This window comes from Syngnathus scovelli, chromosome 12 (assembly GCF_024217435.2).
Source record: "Syngnathus scovelli strain Florida chromosome 12, RoL_Ssco_1.2, whole genome shotgun sequence".
Taxonomy (NCBI): Eukaryota; Metazoa; Chordata; class Actinopteri; order Syngnathiformes; family Syngnathidae; genus Syngnathus; species Syngnathus scovelli.
The window spans coordinates 5,925,843-5,946,915 of record NC_090858.1 but is presented as its reverse complement, the minus strand read 5'-3'; the positions used below and the strand labels follow the sequence as shown (position 1 = coordinate 5,946,915).

General features: G+C 42.2%; 2 protein-coding genes and 1 long non-coding RNA gene across 5 annotated transcripts; 2 read left to right on the top strand and 1 right to left on the bottom strand.

Moving 5' to 3' along the window:
* Positions 1–924: 924 nt before the first annotated feature.
* Positions 925–10,665, top strand: sertad2b (SERTA domain containing 2b). 3 transcript variants are annotated; one of them, XM_049735844.2, is made up of 3 exons: positions 959–1,079; positions 1,629–1,796; positions 6,180–10,665. In XM_049735844.2, the coding sequence occupies exon 3, from the start codon at positions 6,184–6,186 to the stop codon at positions 7,390–7,392; it is 1,209 nt and encodes a 402-aa protein (XP_049591801.1). In that variant the 5' UTR covers positions 959–1,079; positions 1,629–1,796; positions 6,180–6,183; the 3' UTR covers positions 7,393–10,665. The 3 variants fall into 3 exon arrangements, with proteins under 3 accessions (XP_049591799.1, XP_049591801.1, XP_049591802.1); XM_049735842.1 differs by lacking the exon at positions 1,629–1,796 and having other exon boundaries at positions 925–1,079; XM_049735845.2 differs by lacking the exons at positions 959–1,079; positions 1,629–1,796 and adding an exon at positions 1,822–4,322.
* On the bottom strand, positions 10,502–13,549 carry LOC137840791 (uncharacterized). Its single transcript, XR_011087845.1, has 2 exons — positions 13,417–13,549; positions 10,502–11,010 (listed from the first exon to the last, which is right to left on the bottom strand). It is a non-coding gene; the product is annotated as an uncharacterized lncRNA (long non-coding RNA).
* Positions 13,446–20,717, top strand: slc1a4 (solute carrier family 1 member 4). Its single transcript, XM_049735841.2, has 8 exons — positions 13,446–14,076; positions 16,062–16,104; positions 17,002–17,067; positions 17,160–17,326; positions 17,445–17,678; positions 17,759–17,953; positions 18,031–18,165; positions 18,462–20,717. Exons 1-8 carry the CDS (start codon positions 13,568–13,570, stop codon positions 18,709–18,711), a joined length of 1,599 nt encoding a protein of 532 aa, XP_049591798.1. The 5' UTR covers positions 13,446–13,567; the 3' UTR covers positions 18,712–20,717.
* Positions 20,718–21,073: the final 356 nt, after the last annotated feature.

Here is a 21,073-nt window from a genome sequence, read left to right as displayed (position 1 = left end):
CTTGTGTCAACAGTTTTGGTCAAAGTCTGTCCTGAGATTAGAAACGCTGTCTGAACAAATATGGAAAACAGCATTGTTTCTGTGTGTGTGTAGCAGCACAACTTTGAGTGTGCAGTGGGGGGTAGGTAGTAAGTGCACAAACACTTTCAGTTGCCTTGTCTTGTGCACGCTAATGCCCCGCCACTGCTCTCTTGTCTGCACAGGCAGACAATTTGCCTATCTGTAAGTTTACTGCTCATCTGTCAACTGCTAATATGGGATGTTATTTACTGTCATCACATTGGCCGGATCAATAACATCAAAACCAGATTCATAGTTATAGCTAGTTTAAAACACAGTGGAGTGGGGGGGCTGGAAAGGGGGGTGGAGTAAATATAATGGCGTCACATGTCAGGGCAGCTGCTGCTGCTGCTGCTGCTGCTGCTGCTGCTGCTGCTTTGCTGTTTCGTCCTCTTGTATCAGATTGTTGACAAAAGTACAGTGCAGGGATCCGTTGTGCAGAATGCTTTGCAAGAAACCACAGTTTAAAAGTAAAATAAAATCAAATATGGCTAATAAACATAATTCCCTGAGTTATGGCTTCAAAAGTTTCTTTTTAAATTTGACGTGCATCAAAAGTGAAAGTGTTGAACACACGGAAAATGTTAAATCAAACATAATGCCCTCAAACATCACAATATGATAACGTATAATAAACAATGAAGAAGGTTTGTGCCTATTTATCGCTGACCTTTTTCTTCTATGCGTCTTATGCGGTTGATATTTATTGCATTTATTGCTAACTGTTCACTTAATATGTCCCAGGCTGGGCTCATTTTTTTTTTTTTTTTTTTTTTGCCCCACTTCTTTCCACTTTGGCGTCAAACATCACGAATCAGTTCGTGCTGACTCTTTTGCAAGTTTGTCCGACAGTCCGCGAAGGCAGCAGCGTTCCTACCAGCGAGGCAGTTTCTCCCTCCTATCAGCGCCATTGTGTGACAGAGTCTCCAGCAGCGAGGACACCTTGTTTTTCCTCTTGTCGAGTGGACTGTTTAAATACCCCCATGTTTCTCTTCCAAACTCCGACGGACCCGAATCTGGTAAGACACTTAATTACACTCAAAATTCATCTCGAGCATCCACGTCAAGGCAAACCAGCTGTACAGAGCGTGCAGCCGTGTTACAGTACAGAATTTTGGACTGAATACAGACTCGTGAATGCAGTGGTGTTCGTTATAGTTGATGGAGGACCGTGAGGAAAGAAAGTTATTATTTAATGTCTTCAGACAATACTTTTTTCCACTCCACCCAGCAATCGTCCTTCAGCAGAGGCAACCTCAGCCGCTTTGCAGTTAATAGCCGAAAAGTGTTTGAACTTTTCCAGTTTCCGTACGGTTTCTGTTTTGGCTCCAGCGACATGTTAACAATCACAATCTTTTTAAAGCGCCTCCTTTTAAAGCTAATTGTAGCATTGTTGACCCGTAAAGCTGCCGTAGCGTGTAGTTTTTTTTTTTTAAAACCCCATTCAGTGGGACTGTCTCAGTCTCAGGAGGAGGAGAGGGGGGCAGTGTTTTGTAACATGCACCACAACACGGCAGCCTGCAAGAAATGACTGGAGCTCCCTCTTCACTGACTGGCTGATTCTCAAGGGTCGTATAGGTCGTGTGAGTGGTGTTAGGTCCGTCTGGAGGAGAATCCCACCAGTCCACTGAGTCAGTTTGGGAGGTGTGTGTCTGATGACAACTTAAAGAATTGGAGGTGCTGCAAGAGAGCTGTTGGAGTGCATGTCTTCATGCTTCTCATGTCCCATAAGAGAGGTGCGTGGTACGGGGCTATTATAATTACTACTTGCATTATAACTCATGTCATTCATTCATTTGTCCATCCGTTCGTCCACTCACTCACTCATAATAATGAGTATAATAATCGAAAGTTCTTCCATGTGTGTTAAGGTACAGATGAATTAAAACTGTGTATCCACATGTTGCCAATCCTACAACAATATAAGTCCGGCCTTCCTTCGAGTATATAAACCTGTTCTATAAAACAGGCACAAATTTCACATTGATGTCAGTGCAGATTAATTAAACATCGTAATATGGTAGTGAGCTGTACATGTCTACAATAGCAAGATAGAGAATGTCTATTACAGTAGTAAGGCAAGTAGAGTATACTGCAGCTGTCAACGGGTATATAACAGCGATAATGCCGGGATAGTTTACAAGACGGCTAGGTAGTTAAAAGGGGAGTATACTGCAGGTATGATACACCATTGAGGTAGTGATAACATAGTGAGAGGCTCAAGAGGGAAATATACTGCAAGAGGTGTATACTGCAGGTACGCTGAAGGATAAATCTGTATACTGCAGTAATATGGGAGCTGAAATATTACAAAAAGTTTCACTGCTAGCAAAATAGGTGTACTGCAGCCATTGACCAGACAGATTGAGGTTGTAGAGTTCAGTGGTTCCTGAGGCTGTTGCTGGAAGTGTCGAGCTGTGTTTTCTCCCACCAGCAAGGAAGAGAGGAATGCTCCACAGCATGCAGACCCGTCCGGCTGCTGACCTACATCTACTCCTCTCTCTTTTTGCTTACTATACATAATGTGTATTTAAGGAAAGAAAGTCTTTGTGGATACAATTATTGTAATTATTTTCAAAAACACTCGTCATTGATCGGTGTTAATGTAACTCACGGAGTGCCATGTGCGTTCGGCTTTAAGCGGACACATTCTGAATGTGCTGAAGCCACTTTGGGTGAGTGGCTCGCTACACGCAGCAGCCAATCACATCCATCGTCTAATACAAATTCTTTTGTAACTTCATCACTGTCCACTGTCTCCTTGTGAATGTCTCGTAGGAACTGTAGTGCTTTGTAACCAAGCTTGTCATGATTGTGTTGTGAAATTGCTGTCTAATACGCAGCTGACCTCTGTCATGTGAATGTTACCATGATGGGACACGGAAACAAACTCGCACGTGCACGTGCACGTACGCACACACTTGATGTGTTGAGTGCAAAGCAGGGCAGTGTGAGCAAAGTCCTGAGTGAATGTGCCACAATGTGTAGCACACGTGTTGCGGAACATTCATCGTGTGTGTGTTTGCGTGTCTTAGTCTATCTTTACTTTGTGCATCCAGAACCTGAAATAGCCCTGTAAACGCGAGGGGGAGGGGTGGATGTGTAGCACAGGCATGGAAACCAGGGTATCCGGTTTCAGGATCATAATATCACTGCAGAGTCCATCCCCTTGCACCGCTCTACTGCGCAACGAATTCAAACGCACTCACTGCGACTCTTGCATGACTTTTATTTACCGTATGTTGGGTTCGGTTGTATTGTTATCAGTTTAAGGTTAAGATGCTCAGTTGGCGTGACATAGTAATATTTCAGTGCGCGACCGTCGCATTAAATGGCCGATCTTGCCCCAGACGACCTAACAGGGCCAGATAATTTTTTTTATGGGGTTGTTATTATGTAAATGAGGTCATTTAAGTCACAGTGGGGCAAATTTCGGGATGGCTCGCTAACAGACGTGTTTTCGGAAACGCAGTTGCTCGCTGCATCATAGCTCCAAATGGATTTGTGTGATTTTGAGTTGTGTGCCGTCATTGTATTAGGAACATTTTGTGTATCTTCTTGTGAGCAGAGACAGCCATGACTTAGCCTCAGAAGGACAAAAGGCTTTTTGAGGGTTCTAGGGTTAAGGCTGAGGACGACGCCAATGACGAGACCGCGAGTTATGGCTCTTTTCGTTAGTTCAAAAAACATGTCAGTTTGCCCCATGTGTTTGTTACAATATATATATAAAAAACAATCATCATTATAGTTTCAAAATAAAGGGGACCAAGTTGTCGACAAGCAGATGACACATTATTCGACGTTTGTCAGATGGCATCCCTGCTAGAAGAGCACTTTAAACTTATGCCCCAAATGGAAAACTCTTTGGGGAAAATGAAGTGATTTGCTATTAAGAAAGAATGAAAAAACAAAAGTTAAGAAAAAATCTCTATGAGGGGAAAAATTTAGATGGTGAAGGAGTCATGGGATGAAAAAGAATGAAAAGCAGAGAAGAGGAGAGGCGGGTCAGACGGAAAGGGAAGAGGAGGACACTGAAGTGGAATGTAAGGGGTGGGGCACCTCTGGTATGTCAGCAGCCCTGTACACTGTGTGCATAAGTGTTTGGGGTTGGAGTCCAAACACCCTGACATGAGTCAGAGAGGCACACATACGCAGCTGCTTCAACTTTCAAAGTCGCTCGCTCACTCTTTAATGTTCTTCTGAACCAGGACCCTGTTTTCTGCAACGCACGTATGAAGATGCTCGGGGCTGCTCAATCATGGGTAAAAATCCAAATCGCCATTATTTTGTTCAATATTGAAATCACCATTATATTTTTAAAATTGGAGAAGCATTTATTGAACACAACAAATAAATTATATCCTCTCAAATATCTTTAAGGTACATGTTAAACATGGCCTGGATCTTCACACACACGCGTGGGGGCGTCGCACATGCACGTCTCAGAGCGGAAACACCAAATAAGCGTTTCTCCTCCATTATGTGAATTTTGAGGTCGTCTGGACCCAAAATCATAATTACGATTCAAATTCGATTTATTGAGCAGCCCTAGTAGATGCTCAAAAAGTCAGTCAGATCATTAGAGATCATTGCTGAGCAGAACACCTATGAGGTTGCACAATCATTTTACAGGAGGTCATGCACCAAGGTACTTGAATAGGAATTGCAAAAGCAAAATTCAATCAGACTGAATCATTTTGGAAATGCTTTCCCAATCGAGGTCTTGTAAGCACCATTTGCATCTTGCATTCCATCTTGCATTATGGCATTCGTCATAACAGTTCACATTAGGGCCATCCCGACACCAATATATTTTTATTTATTTATTTTTGTATCTGGAGTTTGTTGTCTGGAACTGGTGCATGACTATTTTGTCATGTATACTGGACACTTGCGCTGAAATGTTGCATATTACACGAGTATCCGACTCCACCTTCTTTTCCTCCTCCTCCTCTTCCACCTACCCTCCCTCTCCTCTCCTCCTTCATACCCCCCGAAGCAACCCCCACTACCATTTCGTTCTTTGTCATCTCTTTGGGTGAATTCCCAGCTGACTCTGTTTGTCATGGCAACCAACCAGTCATGGTGACTGGGCCTGCAGCTCACACTTCCTGTGTGTGTGTGTGTGTGTGTGTGTGTAGCGACTGGCTCTATGAGCCTGTCAGCCTGGATTAGAATCAAACATACTGCAGCGATGCTCGCTCTTTCACTCGTTTGTCTCATTTTTTTTTCCTGCTCTTGTCCAATCAGATTGCAAACGTATTTCAAACCGCTTGAATAGTTGCACAAATAAATCTACAACTTTATTGACATAGCATATTTCACGACGGCTGCAGTATTGTGCGCCTGGTCACTATGTCTTGCACACTGAGAGGCTCTGTGCTGTACTCGCATAGCGGGAGGGAGAAAGGGGTTTGGCTTCACATGTGGCCTATGATCTTGTGCTACAGCAAGGAACATTGCTATTACGTAACGTGTGTGTTTATGTGTTGCCCCCCCCCAGTCTGTAGCAACAAGGCTCCCATTCCTTCCGCATTTTGGTTTAAATGCCTGCTTTATTATTAAATTTGATGCTTTAATAAAGCCGCTGGCTCAAAGCAGCTTCTTGAAATACTCTACAGTGGGGGCTTGATATGTGAGTTTGATTTGTTCGAAACGCTCCAATTGCAAATCAACTTTTACCATTGAAATGAATTGAAATTCCTTTAATCTGTTCCAGATTGCCCCCACCTCCCCAAATAACAAAACTTTTTTCACCGATTTAGAAATATTCCACAGGAACATTGATGTTCTTCGATTGCAAAATGTTAGTAACGCAAATCACTTCCCTCACAATCGATCTCTATTTGACATTTTTACCCCAAATTTGGAATTGACACTTGACCCGCCAGTCAGTATCTTGCCTTTGGAATGAATGCAAATGCGTGTTAGCGCACTCGCTAACCTGTGCAAACCAAGTGAATTTAGACAATGTTTCCAGCTTGTAATTATTTTTCATATTTTTCATGAATCAATAGCTAAAAAAAATTGGACCGTTCTTGATGGATGGGCACTCCTGATATTTGCATAACAATGAAGTCAATTTTCTATGATCTGTTCTTTATCTCTTTGCCTTCCAGATTTATGTTCAGTAAAGGTGCCAAGCGAAAACTGGATGAGGATGAAGAGGTGCTGGAAGGCAAAACGCTGGAGGCATCGCCGGCACTGCCGGCGGCGGGAGGAGGATGCGGCCTCGGCCACGAGGGCCTGTCCAAGGTGTCGTACACCCTTCAGAGGCAGACCATCTTCAACATCTCACTCATGAAGCTGTACAGCCAGCGGCCGCTGCGAGAGCCCAGCCTGGAGCGGCGCGTCCTCATCAACAACATGCTGCGGCGCATCCAGGACGAACTCAAGCAAGAAGGCTCCTTACGACCGTTGCTCCTGCCGCCGTCGCCGCCACCCGACGACCCGATGGACGAGGGCTACCGTGAGGCCCCGCCCTCTTTCGGGGTCCTGTCGGCTACGGTGACAGCCCAAGTATCCCCCCCGCCTTCTGCGCTGTTAATGCCTGCGATCATTCCTCCTCCCTCGCCACACCCGTCGGTGCCTCCCGCCTGCCCGCCTCCGTTGGATCTCTGCCTCACTCCAGCTTCTTTGCTGGAAGACGACGGTGCCGATTCCTCCTTTTGTGCGTCGTCTCCGCCCACCCCTCCTCTCTCGCCTCCCCCATTACAAAGTCAGACGTCCGCTACCATCTCTCCGTTGCCGCCGCCTCCTGCCTCGTCCGTTGCCGCGGGTGGCATGGATTTATGTCCTCCTACAGCCATAACTAGGACGGCAGCATCGAATTCAATAACAGTAACTACCTCCCTCTCTCCCGCCGCACTCGCCCAGCCCTCCCACTTAGCTGCAGCCTCGGGCCCAGCAAAAGACTGCCCGACGTCGGTCTCCAAAGCCGAAGTGGCTTGCGTCTCGCTCGCAGAAGGCACCTGTGCCGACGTTCGACTGATGGACGCCCTGCCCGCGGTTACCCCGGGTGACATTTACGCCTCTCCTTCGCCCCCCTTGACATCGTCCGGGTTCCTCACCGACCTGGCGCTGGACGACGTCCTCTTCGCCGACATAGACACGTCCATGTACGATTTTGATCCCTGCATGACGGCGGGGGCGGTCAGCGTCACCGCCGGCGCCAGCATCGCCAAAATACCGCCGGTGGTGACGGCGGACGACCTCCTCAGATCGCTGGCGTCTCCGTACAGTGGCCCCGCCCCGCAGGTTTCAGCCAATCAGCCTTTCAAAATCGATCTGACAGAACTTGATCACATCATGGAAGTGTTGGTTGGTTCATGACAACCAGGTGCCCCCCCTCCCCTGCCTTTTACACACAGACACTGCAATCCAGACAAGAGAATGAAATGAATATTTTAGACGGATCTGGGATTTGTTTTTGTTGTTTTCCATTTTTGTGTTTTTTACAGATTGCAATTGTAATTTTCAGCTGTCACGCTCTGACAACTGTTCCTACTACTTCAACACTGTGCATGGACTGTCCTCACCTTTCCAAACACAGAAATGAAACTAATGGGAAGCAAAAGACACAAATCAGTTTACATCTCGATACAGGTGAGGACCTCCGAGGAACTAATTCCCTAATAACGTTAATTGGTAACATTGACCTTAGCCATAGCGATTTCCGCCCCCAGTCCTAGGAGGAGCCTCACCGGTACAGGAATTGTGACTGTGGAGACTCACACACACAACACACATAACACATACAGACACACGTGCACACTAAATGTGTGTGTCTTTGAGCAGATGAGTGCCTTCTAAAAAATGACCACTTATTCAATTCTCGTCCCCCCCCTGTTTCCTCTGAGTTGTTACTTAGAATATTGTTTTATTTATAAAATGTATTGCTCACTTATTGAGGGATGTCCTCATGATCAAATAATAATAATTTCATTGTCTTTTAATAGGGTCGCTTTTATGTTTAATATGCATCTTTTGTCTCACAAGGAAAAAGCCTGATATCATTTTTCTGAAACTCTTCAGCTGTAATGATGATCTTAGTTCAGTTCTGGGTTTACCAACATGCTGGTGCGAAGCGGTGTGGAATGCTATTTTATACTGGCTTTTAAAAAAATAACAAAAAACTTTGCAGCAGAATTCTGATCCGCTACAGAGTAGAGATTGTTTTGTTTACATTTACAAACCGTTGTTGAATCTTACGTCAGGCAACCAAAACAGAGTTATGCACAAGAACTGTAAACAAATCAGCTATCACATTTTGCCAAGCCATGATGGCACATGAATCATTTCCTTAAAATTGTATGAACACATTAGTGTATTTCTAGATATGCCTTCTTTATTCTTTTATTTTGTGTGCAACCGATTCAGTAAGTTGATAAATGACAGCGCGGCGTACAGTATTACACAAAGTCTATTTGCACAAACGCTTGTGTTGAGAATAGAAGCCCATATTTACAAAATCTCAGGGTTTTACTCACGTCATGGTATTGTGCAGCAGCATTTTGAGGTTTACCTCAAACACCCTGAGTCTTTATAAACATACACACAATGCTTAGAGGACAAAATCTGTCCAGTCATCAAAGTGATTGTTGCACAATGGAGGCCGCAAAAAAAAAAAACCTTTGTATTAATGACAATTTTGCCTGTGTCACATATTAAGCCCAATTGTGCACAAAGTTGTACCGTATTTCCTTAAATGGTGGTCTCCACTCTTGAGAAATTCCTCTCCGAAAATGACTGCAAATTATTATATTCCTCTGTCTACTCATGTCATTATTTGAATGTGACAAATGATTACGTTACATAATTGTTCGTCAAATTGATCTAAAAGTATGATGCAAGCAGTCCAGGATGAGGAAAAGCAGTATAGGAAATTGAATTAACCACTATGTGAGAAAATACGGTATTTTCCTGTGTACCAAAATATGTATGTAGCAAAAAAAAAAAAGCAACTCAGTTTAGTCAATCCCATAATCTGTGTTCATACATCTGTTTATTTTAACCTATTTTACTCAAGTTTGCTTAGCGTTGATGTAGTTTTATCACTGACCAAAAGTTGTCCAGTCTACTACAGCGAATGCAGTCACAACGTTTTAATGTATTATGTGACAAAACTTCCAATTTTCCAACAAAATAGCTTTTCAAACGGGGCTGCTTGGCTTGTTTCGAAACACATCAGGGGATCGTATCAAGGGCGTTCGTTTACACAGTCTGAGCAATTGCACCCGAGTCAGAAATTCAGAAATTTTTTTGCAAATAGGCAGCTACCAAGATTAACTTGGTTGTTTTATTTCTCACCTGACAGGTGGTAAGGTAAGAGACCAGAGACAAGCAGTCCAGTTTCTAAAACATGATGTCCACAATGCATCTACATCCACTTGTCTTCTTGTACTCATCCCTGCTCACCTCTCAAAGAAGTATTTGTCTGAAAGCAAGCTGCCATGTTTTTAGCTTTCTGTGGCACTGTCCAATCTTGTTTGAATTTTTTGAGAATGAACGCCTGTAGACACGCAACACTTAACAATTCGGGAAATGCTCAATTTCCTTTGTACACGTAATAATTTGCTAGTGTACTGCTACAAAACGCATTAATGAGTGGCGCTTTAATACTTTTGCCATTGTGATGTTTGGTCACTCACCTAAGCATGTTGATCGACATACAGTATGAAAAGAAGTTAAGGGAGATGCCGACACCTACTATTGTGTTCGTGGTGCCTGCTGGGAACGCCCATTTTTACTGTTAGCCAAAAGTGAAAGGTGTTCAAGTCACGGACTTTCAAAACCATCTGCACCACTTCTTGCTTTCAAAAAGAACTTCATCAGGTTTCCTTTTTTTTTTTTTTTTTAAAGATGCTTTATGGTGTTTTTTTTCTGTCAATGAAGTTATTTATTCTTTTTTTTTCTTCTCTGTGTAAATATATTTATTTTAATTTGAAGTGAACCTTTGGATTGTAAATATCGTGTACAGATTGCGTAGTCAATGTACTCTGCTCCAGATAGGATTGTATCTGAGTGTGGAATTAGGGTGGAATTGTTTTTTGTTTTTTCTTTGAATTGTATACATGGGTCTTTTTTCTTCCTTTTATATGTCTTTTATACTTTTTTGTTCACTGTTTTCCAATTGAACTGTTTATGCAGCAAAAAAACAAGACAAGAACCCATCTGCAACCTTCAGATATCAAGATTCCAAAGCTTGTCATGGATGCCTCATTGCCAAACGTTATGTACATAGGATGAACAACAAATCCTGGGACTTGACGGATCCGTTTTTCTTATTGAATTTCTTCAGCCAGCGCTGTGCAAGCATGTGACACAGCACTACTTCCTGGGATAGACCGACCCAAGTCAAGGCCGAGTTCCTCCAAAGGCTGGATTTTTTTTTCCACAGACCTTCGAGTTGTGCCTTGTTCTATTCAATGGAACACAAAACACTCTTATCCGTCTCTTCTCTCTCTGTAAGAGAAAAAAATATATATATATGAGATAAAGTGACTGCTGACTATGAATTTGAAAGTCTTACTTTTGTAGTTTTATAAATATAAATATATACATATATATTACACACACACAAACACAATAAAGAGTAAAAGAACATGACTAGTGGTTTGTTTTGAAAACGAGAGCAACCTTTCCACTCACGCTGCTGTCACCTTCATTTATTTATCCATTTTCTGTACTGCGTAACCTGTTCAGCGTTGTGGAGAGCTGGATACAACATACCGGATTCAAATGATCAGCTCATCAGCAAGCTATAAAAAGCCTGATAGCGAGCCTGATGATTTGAATCGGTTGCGTTGCAGTGGCGATGCATCTGATAAAACAGGCTGGATATGGGTCCCCCGAGGACCGGACTTGGTGAGCCCTGCTCCAGATGCCTCCAAATTGGCTTGCCGTCCGGGATCCAGAGATGTCCTCATTCAGCAATTTTTGTGGTCCACCCTTGAAGAAAACACAGGCGAGTTTGTCCGCTACTGTAGACCTGGGGCCAAGCCAGAACTGCCCCCCTCCATTCTACCAAGCAGTATGCCACCACTACCAACTGGCCCTGGACTTAGGCCCTCGCCAATCAACCAGGCGAGGTATGGTTGCCCACCTAGGACCTTTCCTTGCGGTTGAAATCCAGAAGCCAAGTTCAACTCTCCACCATGGCTGTCGGATGTTGTGAGTGAGCAGGATATTCTCAATATGTCGACATCACACAAATATTCATTTGACAGCTGGGTAAATTCTAATAGTAGTTTAGGATTTTTCAAAATGAATCCGGTCATCGACAACAAATTGATTATGGAATTAATCAGCTCGTATTTTAATCATTTAAAATGTGTTTTAACTAAAGATTGTGCAAAATTTTTGATTTCAGTTTCTCAAAAGTAATCATTCACAGATTTCTCTTGTACTTTTATTTGATTAATCAATGGAATAATCAACATAATAATCTATTCTAATAATATTGGATTGTGACAGCACTGCACGGCTGTTTGTTTGTCTTTGCACCAAATGTTAAGTGTCTGGATATCGCACTGACTGTCTGCAGAAGAAAGCTGATCCTTTCGCTATGTCTTCCACTCTGTTTGTTTTCTCTTCTCGTTGACACTGGCACAGCACCAACATTTGCTGCCACTGTTGGACAGTCATGACTTCTGTTCCGCAGGGCTGCTGGTTATTTCCAGCATTTAGGCCACACAGCTGTGAGGGGATGGGGGGGACAGTCTGTCTCTATTGGCAAAGGGAGGGAGGGCTAGTTTAGCTCAACTTAGCAACAGCCAAGCTAAGGTCAGTGAGGACAACACAGAAGGCAGGTGAGGACACAGAGGGTGTTTTCTCAAGATGCGTTCTTTCAGGATACCTCCATAAAACATGAACATGATTATCTGTCACTTGTATTCATGTCACTTTTTCTCTCAAACATTCTCATGATTAAATGGTTAAAAATTGCAGGAAAAAAACAACCAGGTTTTTGTTTTAACAGTAAGACCACTATGTGGCTCAGTGGTGGAGTGTTTGTAATCCAGGTTGGGGGTTAATCCTCATTCCTGGTGCCTATGTCAAAGTGTCCTTGAGCAAAACAGTTGAATCCAAAATTGCTCCCACTGGTGCCTGGCAGCATCCTTCCACTAGTAGAATACCTTAATTTTGTTGTATAAAGGCATTCTTCTTTTTCTTACTAATGGTCCAATAAAGAGTATTAAGAAATATGGATGGACGCATGGAATGCATAACTTGTAGATCACAAAATTATTACTAAAACGCAAAGCACTGCGTTTTAAGACATACAATTATGGTGGTGGATTATTAATAGATTCCATGAAAGGCGCGCATGACTCCAGCGTTATTCTAGCCCCATCTTGTGGACGCATCACAGCTTTACATTTCTTACTTGATAAGGAACACTGATTTTGGCCGTTTTCATCTCATTATCATGAGTTGCAAATTATTAAATTTGATTTAGTTTCTTTATGCACTGACTGTATTTATATGCAGTCTTTCAGCAGCATTGCCGCTCTGTTTGGCTGTGAATACGCTATGTGCCTAAATATTCATTTTCTGAACCGCTGACCCTCACGAGGGTCGTGGGCATGCTGGAGGTGCTGGAGCCTATCCCAGCAGTCTTTTGGGCAATAGGCAGGGTACACCCTGAACTGGTCGCCAGCCAATTGCAGGGCACATGAAGATACTCTGACAAGCACACATACAAATGTGGAGAGGTCAATTGGCCGATAGTTAGAGAGCGAGATAGATAGATACTTCATTGATCCCGGGGGGATATTCAGGAATGTGGGGGGAAACCAGAAAATCTTTAGGAAACCCACGCATGCAGGCACGGGGAGAACATGCAAACTCCACACTGGAAGGCCGGAGCCGGATTCAAACGCTGCACTTCTAAATGTGAGGTGCACGTCCCTAACCAGTGGTCAACAATGCCACACTGTGTGCCTATTATTCAAACCTGTTACAGCGCCCCCTAGAAAACTGGGCGCTGGCCATGGTGCTGAACCCATGTTATTTTCTCATCTTTTAAGCTCACCTCATATAGATTTTTAAATGCATTTGAGAACACTTTTAATTATTTATCCGTTGAATTTAAACGCCTGCGTCGTCTCTTGGCCACTTTAGAAAAAAAAAAAAATCTCTGATTCCACCCTCTCCCTGAAGCATAAATGGCTCTTGCCCCCCTCAGAGTGACTGATTTAACTCACAATTGACCCAATTCGAGCAGTTGCATTCGTATATTTCCCCATTAAAACGGTGCTCTCAATAGTCAGCATTATTGCATGTTAACCAAATAAGAATCAATCGAGAAATACTTCATCATATTGCATCATGTGCGGGCTAAGGTCTGCATACTAGTGCGCATGCTTCCCTCAACACGATTGGCTCCCACCGCCAGGCGTGATCCCCCACGCCGGCTCCAGCCGTCGTTGTCCAAGCCACGCTGTAGTTGAGCACACGCGGATCAAGCTTCCCACGCTGCTCTGTGCTAAGAGTGAAAAGGAAGATGGAGAAAAAGAGCAAAATCAACGGCCACGCCATGGGCGACTCTGCAGAACGGTTGCAAGAGAAAGGAGCCCCGAAAAGCATGCGGGAGAAGCTGGGGCACTTCCTAAGCCGGAACCTTCTGGTGATCATGACGGTCTCCGGCGTGGTGGTGGGTGTCGGGCTCGGAATGGGGGTCCGCAACATGAACCTGACCAAGGCACAGATGACCTACTTTGCCTTCCCGGGTGAGATGCTCCTCCGCATGCTGAAGATGATCATCCTGCCGTTGGTCGTGTGCAGCCTCGTCTCCGGCGCAGCCAGCTTGGACACCCGCTCCCTGGGCAAGCTGGGGGGAATCGCGGTCGCCTACTTCCTGGTGACCACCCTGATCGCCTCCGGGATCGGCGTGGCATTGGCCTTCATCATCAAGCCCGGCGTGGGCGCAAGCGCTCTCAACAGCAACAGCTTGGGTCTGGAGAGCCTCAGCACCAATAAGGAGACCACTGACTCCTTTCTGGACCTGGCCAGGTAGCGTACTTGCGTGCGTTGTAGCGCTGCATGGTGAAAAGTCGTTGTGCTTCTGCCACACTTTGCATTGGGGGTTGGGACTTGGAGCATTGCCGATTAATTGTAAGAATAAATACCGAATATATAATAATTTTTTTCCAGCACTTCAAACAAATACACGAATTAAAGTTATATTTGACTTTTTTTTTTTACAATACCTGGCCCTTCAGTGTTTAATTTTTAAACAGACAAAAATTTAGCGACACAATATCCAAAGAATAAGTACTTATTGCATTTAACAACACAAGAGTTTATAAGGAAAAATGTTTCCCGATTTTATCTTTAATAGACTCTGAACTGGAGTAATACCAAACATGTTCCATCAAGGTAAAGGGAAAAAGATATTAACATAAGCCATGCTCAGTATTAAATACAAACACATTTTTAATAAAGACGAAGCTCAATTGTCATTGGTCGGAATCTGCCTCCTTGTTTTTAGTAGGCCTGCATGGTTGAGAAGTTGCCTGATAACAAATTCTCATCGTACGAGTGAGGTGACAGCTGTTGATTAAGTATTTTGAGGAGAAGGCTTGCTTCATCTGTTGCAGCTCCTCACCTTCAAATAATTCAACAAGCAAGTTCAGCATATGATTCAGTACATTCAAGTAAGACAGGTATTTACATTCTCTTGTGTTTGAGCTGCAAACAACTGGCTTAAACAGAACAATATTCTGTTCCCTTCCCCCTTAAATAGCTGCAGCACGGCCCATTTCTGTTATTAATTAAGGAATCAAGACTTGTGTAACATCTTAAAAAAAAAACAGGCTATGATATGCAGAAACTGTGCTCTAAACAATGAAATATTAGGATTAGAATTGAATTGGAAACTGTGTGACAGTCAAAAATGATTCAAACTCAGCACTTTTACAGTAGACTTGCCATGTGAAACAGCTGAAGGGTTGTCAAGGTTTTATGGGCTGAACTCTTCTGACGTGTACTCGCTGTGGGAATAAATGTGGGAAAAAGTTGTGTTCCTTTGCACAATGTAGTGTGACCTCCGGGGGATGAAGTGACCCCATACACACTAGCACATGGAAAGGGCCCACAGCCTCCAGTAATCCTCTGTGTGCTTTACTGATAACAATGAAAATAGACCCAATGTGGTGTCTGGGAGGGAGCTAGGCCAGAGTAATGCTGCACTAGAAAAACAAGATGGGGGGGAGGGGAAAAAGCCAAAAGTGAATCATTTTAGGATTTATGGGCTGAGAGCCAGCTACATCGAAATGCACCAAGTGATCCCTGTGAAGTTGCTTGATTTAAATACTTGTAGGTGGTGGAAAGGCTACACCATGCAGATTTACAATTGTCAAAGTGCGGTGGGAAAAAAGTTTCCCCTCTTTAAGGGAAAGAGTCTTCAAACACCTTCATTGCCACTTTTCTATTCTGATTTTTTAAACCTATTTTTAAACCTATACGTTGTCACTACCCCATCAAGTAAAAAAGTTTCATGTTTTTTTGACAACTTTTTTTTCATTGCTTGAAAGAAACCACTTCCACTTTGAACAAACAACAAACAAACGTGTATTTTTTTTTTTAAGTTGCATGAACAGTTGAACTATCTGAGTGACATTCTAGGTCAGTAGGTCTTGTTTAATCTGTCTTTGGATCTTGCATTCTGTGAGTACGTTTGTAAATGTTTGTTAAAGAGAGCTTGCTGTTTAAAATCACAAGCAATTTTAGCAATACATTCTTTTTATGAACATCAGGCACCAAAACAGTGAGTAAAACATTTCTTTGCCAGGTAATTTGAGGAGAAGTGGACCCGATGAACCATCAATAGAATAGAGCCGTTGCGTAAAGACTGTGTGATGATAAACTTTTAAAGAGCAGTTTGAATGAGTTCAAAACAATATAGATTGACAAACGTTCTTTTAATATTGCCACTCAGTTGTGCGTCATTAAAACTAACGTTTTTGTAAATGCAATGACTTTTCTATCTATTACAGGAACTTATTCCCGTCAAACTTGGTGGCTGCCGCTTTCCGCTCTGTGAGTGCCTCGCTTCGACCGCTCAGCTCTTCACGGGTCACCCATTTTTTACCGCCACCTGTGTCATGTGTACATTATTCAGCAGAATTTATTCCTCCGATACCAGCACCGCCACTCCGTGTTCATTTATGGTCGCTGTAAATCCTTCCTGGTGTGCTTGGTCTCATAATGCCTCTTAATGAGCACTCTTTGGCTTGTCTCCAGCAGCCGTTTCCATGGCGAAATCATTCCATTCACGCCGGCCTAGCAACCCACCTCGCTTCATTGCCTTTGAACGTGGCCCGCTTCCTAGAATTATTATCTCTACCCTATCAGATTTTAAAAGGAATTGGCTACGGTCTGTATTGGGGCTGAAAGGGTCCATGGTGGAGACGCTCGCCAATGTGAGGACCGCATAGATGCATAGCAAGGAACAAAGTCCCTCAAACAAACTTGCGAAAATTGGGGAAATGAATCATAAACATGACTCCAAAATGCAGGCAAGTCAGTGAGTGCAGTGATTTGGTTCACATGTCCAATTGCGGGTTAAAGCAAGCAAGCAGAGAGACACAAAAATAACATGCGGATAGATCTTTAAGAAAACATTTCACAAGTTATTCAAATTCCATTTGCTAGAGCATCGCCACACCAGCACAAAAGTTTTGGCCAGTATTGTTTAGAAAGAATGAGAAATAGTCATCAAACATCAATTCCGATTCATTCCTTTAAGACGTTTACAATGGAAATGGTATTGTGTTGTAAATCAACAATAAAAAACATTAGAATTGTCTCTCTTTGCTCTCCAATTAACTAACATTCTGAAATTTTTGGCAAATGATTTTTATTATTCTGTTTAGAATTTAGGTAGTGTCAAGAAAGAAATTCACGACATGGAGTTTTTTCTTTTTTGTGACGCAGTATGCTACTGACTACAAGATGATTGCTTCAGGCAATGACACCAATGGGACCACCGTCTATCAAAAGGTATCAATACCCTTGAAATGGACTTATTTAATTCAATAGTTTTTCAAATGCAAAACATAACTGAGTAACAGCTTGCCTCTTTCTAATTTTAGGTGCCCTTTGGAACAGAAAACGATGGCATGAACATTCTGGGTCTGGTGTTATTTGCGATGGTGTTCGGCGTGGCACTGAGGAAGCTCGGCGATGAGGGCGAGGAGCTAATCCGCTTCTTCAACGCTTTCAATGAGGCGACCATGGTGCTGGTATCCTGGATCATGTGGTGAGTGCTTACAAGCGAACGTTTTCTCGTATGCAAGTGGTCTTAAGTTTTTTTTTGTTACATTAAGACTGTAAATAGGATGTTTTCCAAGTAAGAACCGTCTCCTGCACGCCTTCAGGTACATCCCATTTGGTATTGTGTTCCTGGTGGGCAGTAAAATTGTGGAAATGGAAGATGTGGTCCTCCTGGTCACAAGTCTGGGAAAATACATCTTTGCTTCTATTCTGGGGCATATTATCCACGGTGGCATTGTCCTGCCACTCATCTACTTTGCTTTTACGCGCAAGAACCCTTTCAGTTTCCTGTCGGGCCTCATTACGCCCTTCACGACCGCCTTCGCCACCTGCTCCAGGTAATGCTCTACTTACAGCGGAATGGAAATGTCGATCTGAATAAATATAAGTTTGTTGTCATTGTGAAAATCTTTCATAGCTCAGCAACTCTTCCATCTATGATAAAGTGTGTGGAGGAGAACAACGGTGTGGATAAGCGAATCAGCCGCTTCATCCTCCCCATCGGCGCCACAGTCAACATGGACGGAGCGGCCATATTCCAGTGCATAGCTGCCGTCTTCATCGCTCAGCTTAACAACACTGAGCTGAACGCCGGGCAGATCTTTACTATCTTGTAAGTGCAATCTACTGTCTATTCAGAATTATGAAATCATTTCATGATACATGGGAACATTCTATTGTTGTTTCCAGGGTGACGGCGACAGCCTCCAGCGTGGGAGCTGCGGGAATCCCAGCTGGCGGCATCATCACCATTGCAATTATTCTGGAGGCCATCGGGCTACCGACCAATGATCTGTCTCTTATGCTGGCTGTTGACTGGATCGTGTGAGTACATTTGCTGAATTCAACTTTGGCACTTGTGCTTTGAAAATCGCCTGTTTTTTCAACATCCCGTGTTAACGGGGATTGTTTTGAAAAGTCTGAATGGAAAACAGAGATTTTCCATTCGAAAGAGCTTCAGTCCAGGAGATAAGGCCCTGCTCGGTGAGGCGTCGCAGCGGCTTAAATATCAACACTATGACATGAAATATCTTTATTGTTTCACCCATGCGGTGGGAAATGGCTTCGAAAAACAGTGGTGTTTTTGGAAGGTGTGTTTACTTGGTATCATTTCTGTGTAGGGATCGCACAACCACAGTGGTCAATGTGGAAGGCGATGCTCTGGGTGCTGGGATTTTGCACCACATCAACCAGCAGGAGATGAAAAAGCAGAAGCAGCAACAGGATGAGCTGGATAAGGGAGGGGAGCTCTCTGAGGTGCGGGTGGAGACAGTGGCCAACATCCAGGCGCAGGAGGAGACCTCACCTCTTGTTATGCACAAAACCAAATCATCAGAAGCCACACCGGAAGCCGTTGAGTCAGTCCTGTGAACTAATGTAAGTTTTTTTTTTTTTTGAGTATGCATTGTCAAACCTGTTGATCTTTGAACACAGTTAATGTCACTGCTGTTGGAACATTTATATAAGTCACTGAAGAAGATATGGCCAGCGTTTGCCAAAACTAATAATAAATAATAATAAATTGGGCTGCTTGATTAGAGAAAAAAATAATCACATTTATTTTGGCATTAATTGAAATCATGATTATTCAATCATTTATTTTTTGGTACAAAACAAAAAAATATTTAAACATGTAAAAAATATTACGATAAATAAATTTCCTTTTAGATCCCAACAAAATTGATCATATTAGTTATTTTAAAATAAAGGCGCAAATGTATGGTTTTGTACAAACAAACAGTGCATTGGATAATAATGCACAATAATAATTGCATTTTTTTTACGATTATGTCATGTTTGAAATCGGGAAGTGTAATAAATGTAATGGGAATTGAATTTCGATTAATTGCACAGCCCTTATAATAAGCTCCTCAAACATTCCCATCAATGTGATACTTATGTTTCTTTGTTCGTCACGTGCATTTCTTTGTTTTCATCATGAGACCAACGTTACCTAAAGACCTCAAACAACAACTTGACAGCCATAAGCCATGGTGAGCTGTACAGGAATTAGAAAAAAAAAGAAAAGAAAAAGGGATCACAAGTTTATTCAGTCTCAAAATCAAATGTGATCATACACACTGTGAGTGAGGAGGTTGTGTTGTTTGTGCTATCCACAGATGTTGACATTTGTTTGCCTAGCCACAAGTCAAACATTAACCTTTGGATTCCAAGTTCCAAAGTTTGGAAGGAAGGAATCTGGCCCATTTTCCCACTCTAGCTAGTCACTACTCACCTAATAAATACATTGAACTATTTAGGGAAGCTAACCCTAACCAACAATTTTTTCTTTAAGGAATGATGATGAATTTATGATACTGTGAAAGGCTTGTGTATAAGCGATGGTTTTAAAGTACTGCAAGCACCTTGTTTGTTGAAGCTCATTCTCTCAAGAAAAAATTGATGTTGTACAAGAAGTACATTGTGGTTAAATTTTATCAAAACATCTTTTATGTACCCAAAGCTTTGATTACTTTCTAATAATAGTGTTTCATGGGCATGTATAGTGTTTTCAAGATTGTGTTTGTGTTGCAGCGGGGCTTCGTCTTTTGTACATGCAAAATAGTGCAGGCTGAACGTTACATGGTGCTTAACTTTTCATATGATTTCTAAATTCCCACAAAGTCATGCTGGTTTGTTTAAAAGTATGACACACTCCCAGGTCTCGTGTCACTTTTATTTCTTACTCACTTTGGATGATTTTAGAACCCAACCCCGCTCTAATTATTTTTATTTTTTTTGAATCTCTTAAAATCTATAGCAATTTCATGAATTGATGTCCACTTTAATCACTGAACGCTTTCTAGTGGTGATGAGCGGGACTAAACTTTTTACATATGGCTTTGCTGAGATACTCATGTAGAGAATAGAATAAAATGCCTTTATTGTCATTATACATAAATTGTCCAACAACGAGACTGATATCGTGTGCCACCATTTGCATTCATTTGAACTATCTTTTTCATTGGCAATATTTTGTGATGAAATCTGTCTGTGTGTGAGCAATGAATCTCATTTATGTGTTGACATGTGTGTTAAAACTGTTAGTTTTAAGTAAGCTGTGAATTAATATGCTGTATATGTGTAAAATCATCTTACTTTACAATCGACTAACCACTTTTGTCGCACGAAATGCGAATTTTCTATCTTTTTTAATATAGCTGATGTGACATATGCGTACATACTACTGCCTCTACTAATGATTTACGGTACCTTCTAAAAACGAAAGCCTCTGCTGTTACAATCTTTGCTTGTGTGCATTTAAATAAATAGTTACAGTACTTTGCCCGTTCTACAGTAAAGCTGCATTTTTACCTTTGATTCTGATGTCTGTCACTGTTAAAAAGAAGTAAAGTTACTTTTGACCACAAACTGCATGGGAGGCCCAACTTTTTTTTTGTGTGTGTTAATAGTCACTGTGTGCATACTATCCCTATTAAGTTCTTACTATCTCTATATCTACAGGGTTAGAGAAGGTCAAATGAAGATACATTCATTCATGCTATATTCTATTTTTGTTCTGAAATTGCACCTAAAAGTTTGAAGTTCTGAATGGTTTACAGTTGTGTCCCATCATTGGCTTGTTCATAGCAGAGCTATGCAATAGTCAGACACCTTAAAAAGTAGTTTTATACCTGATTTTGTCACCTGAAAGATAATCATTTTAGTAAACACATTAGGTTATTTATTTATTTATTTATTTATTTATTTATTTATTTATTTATTTATTTAT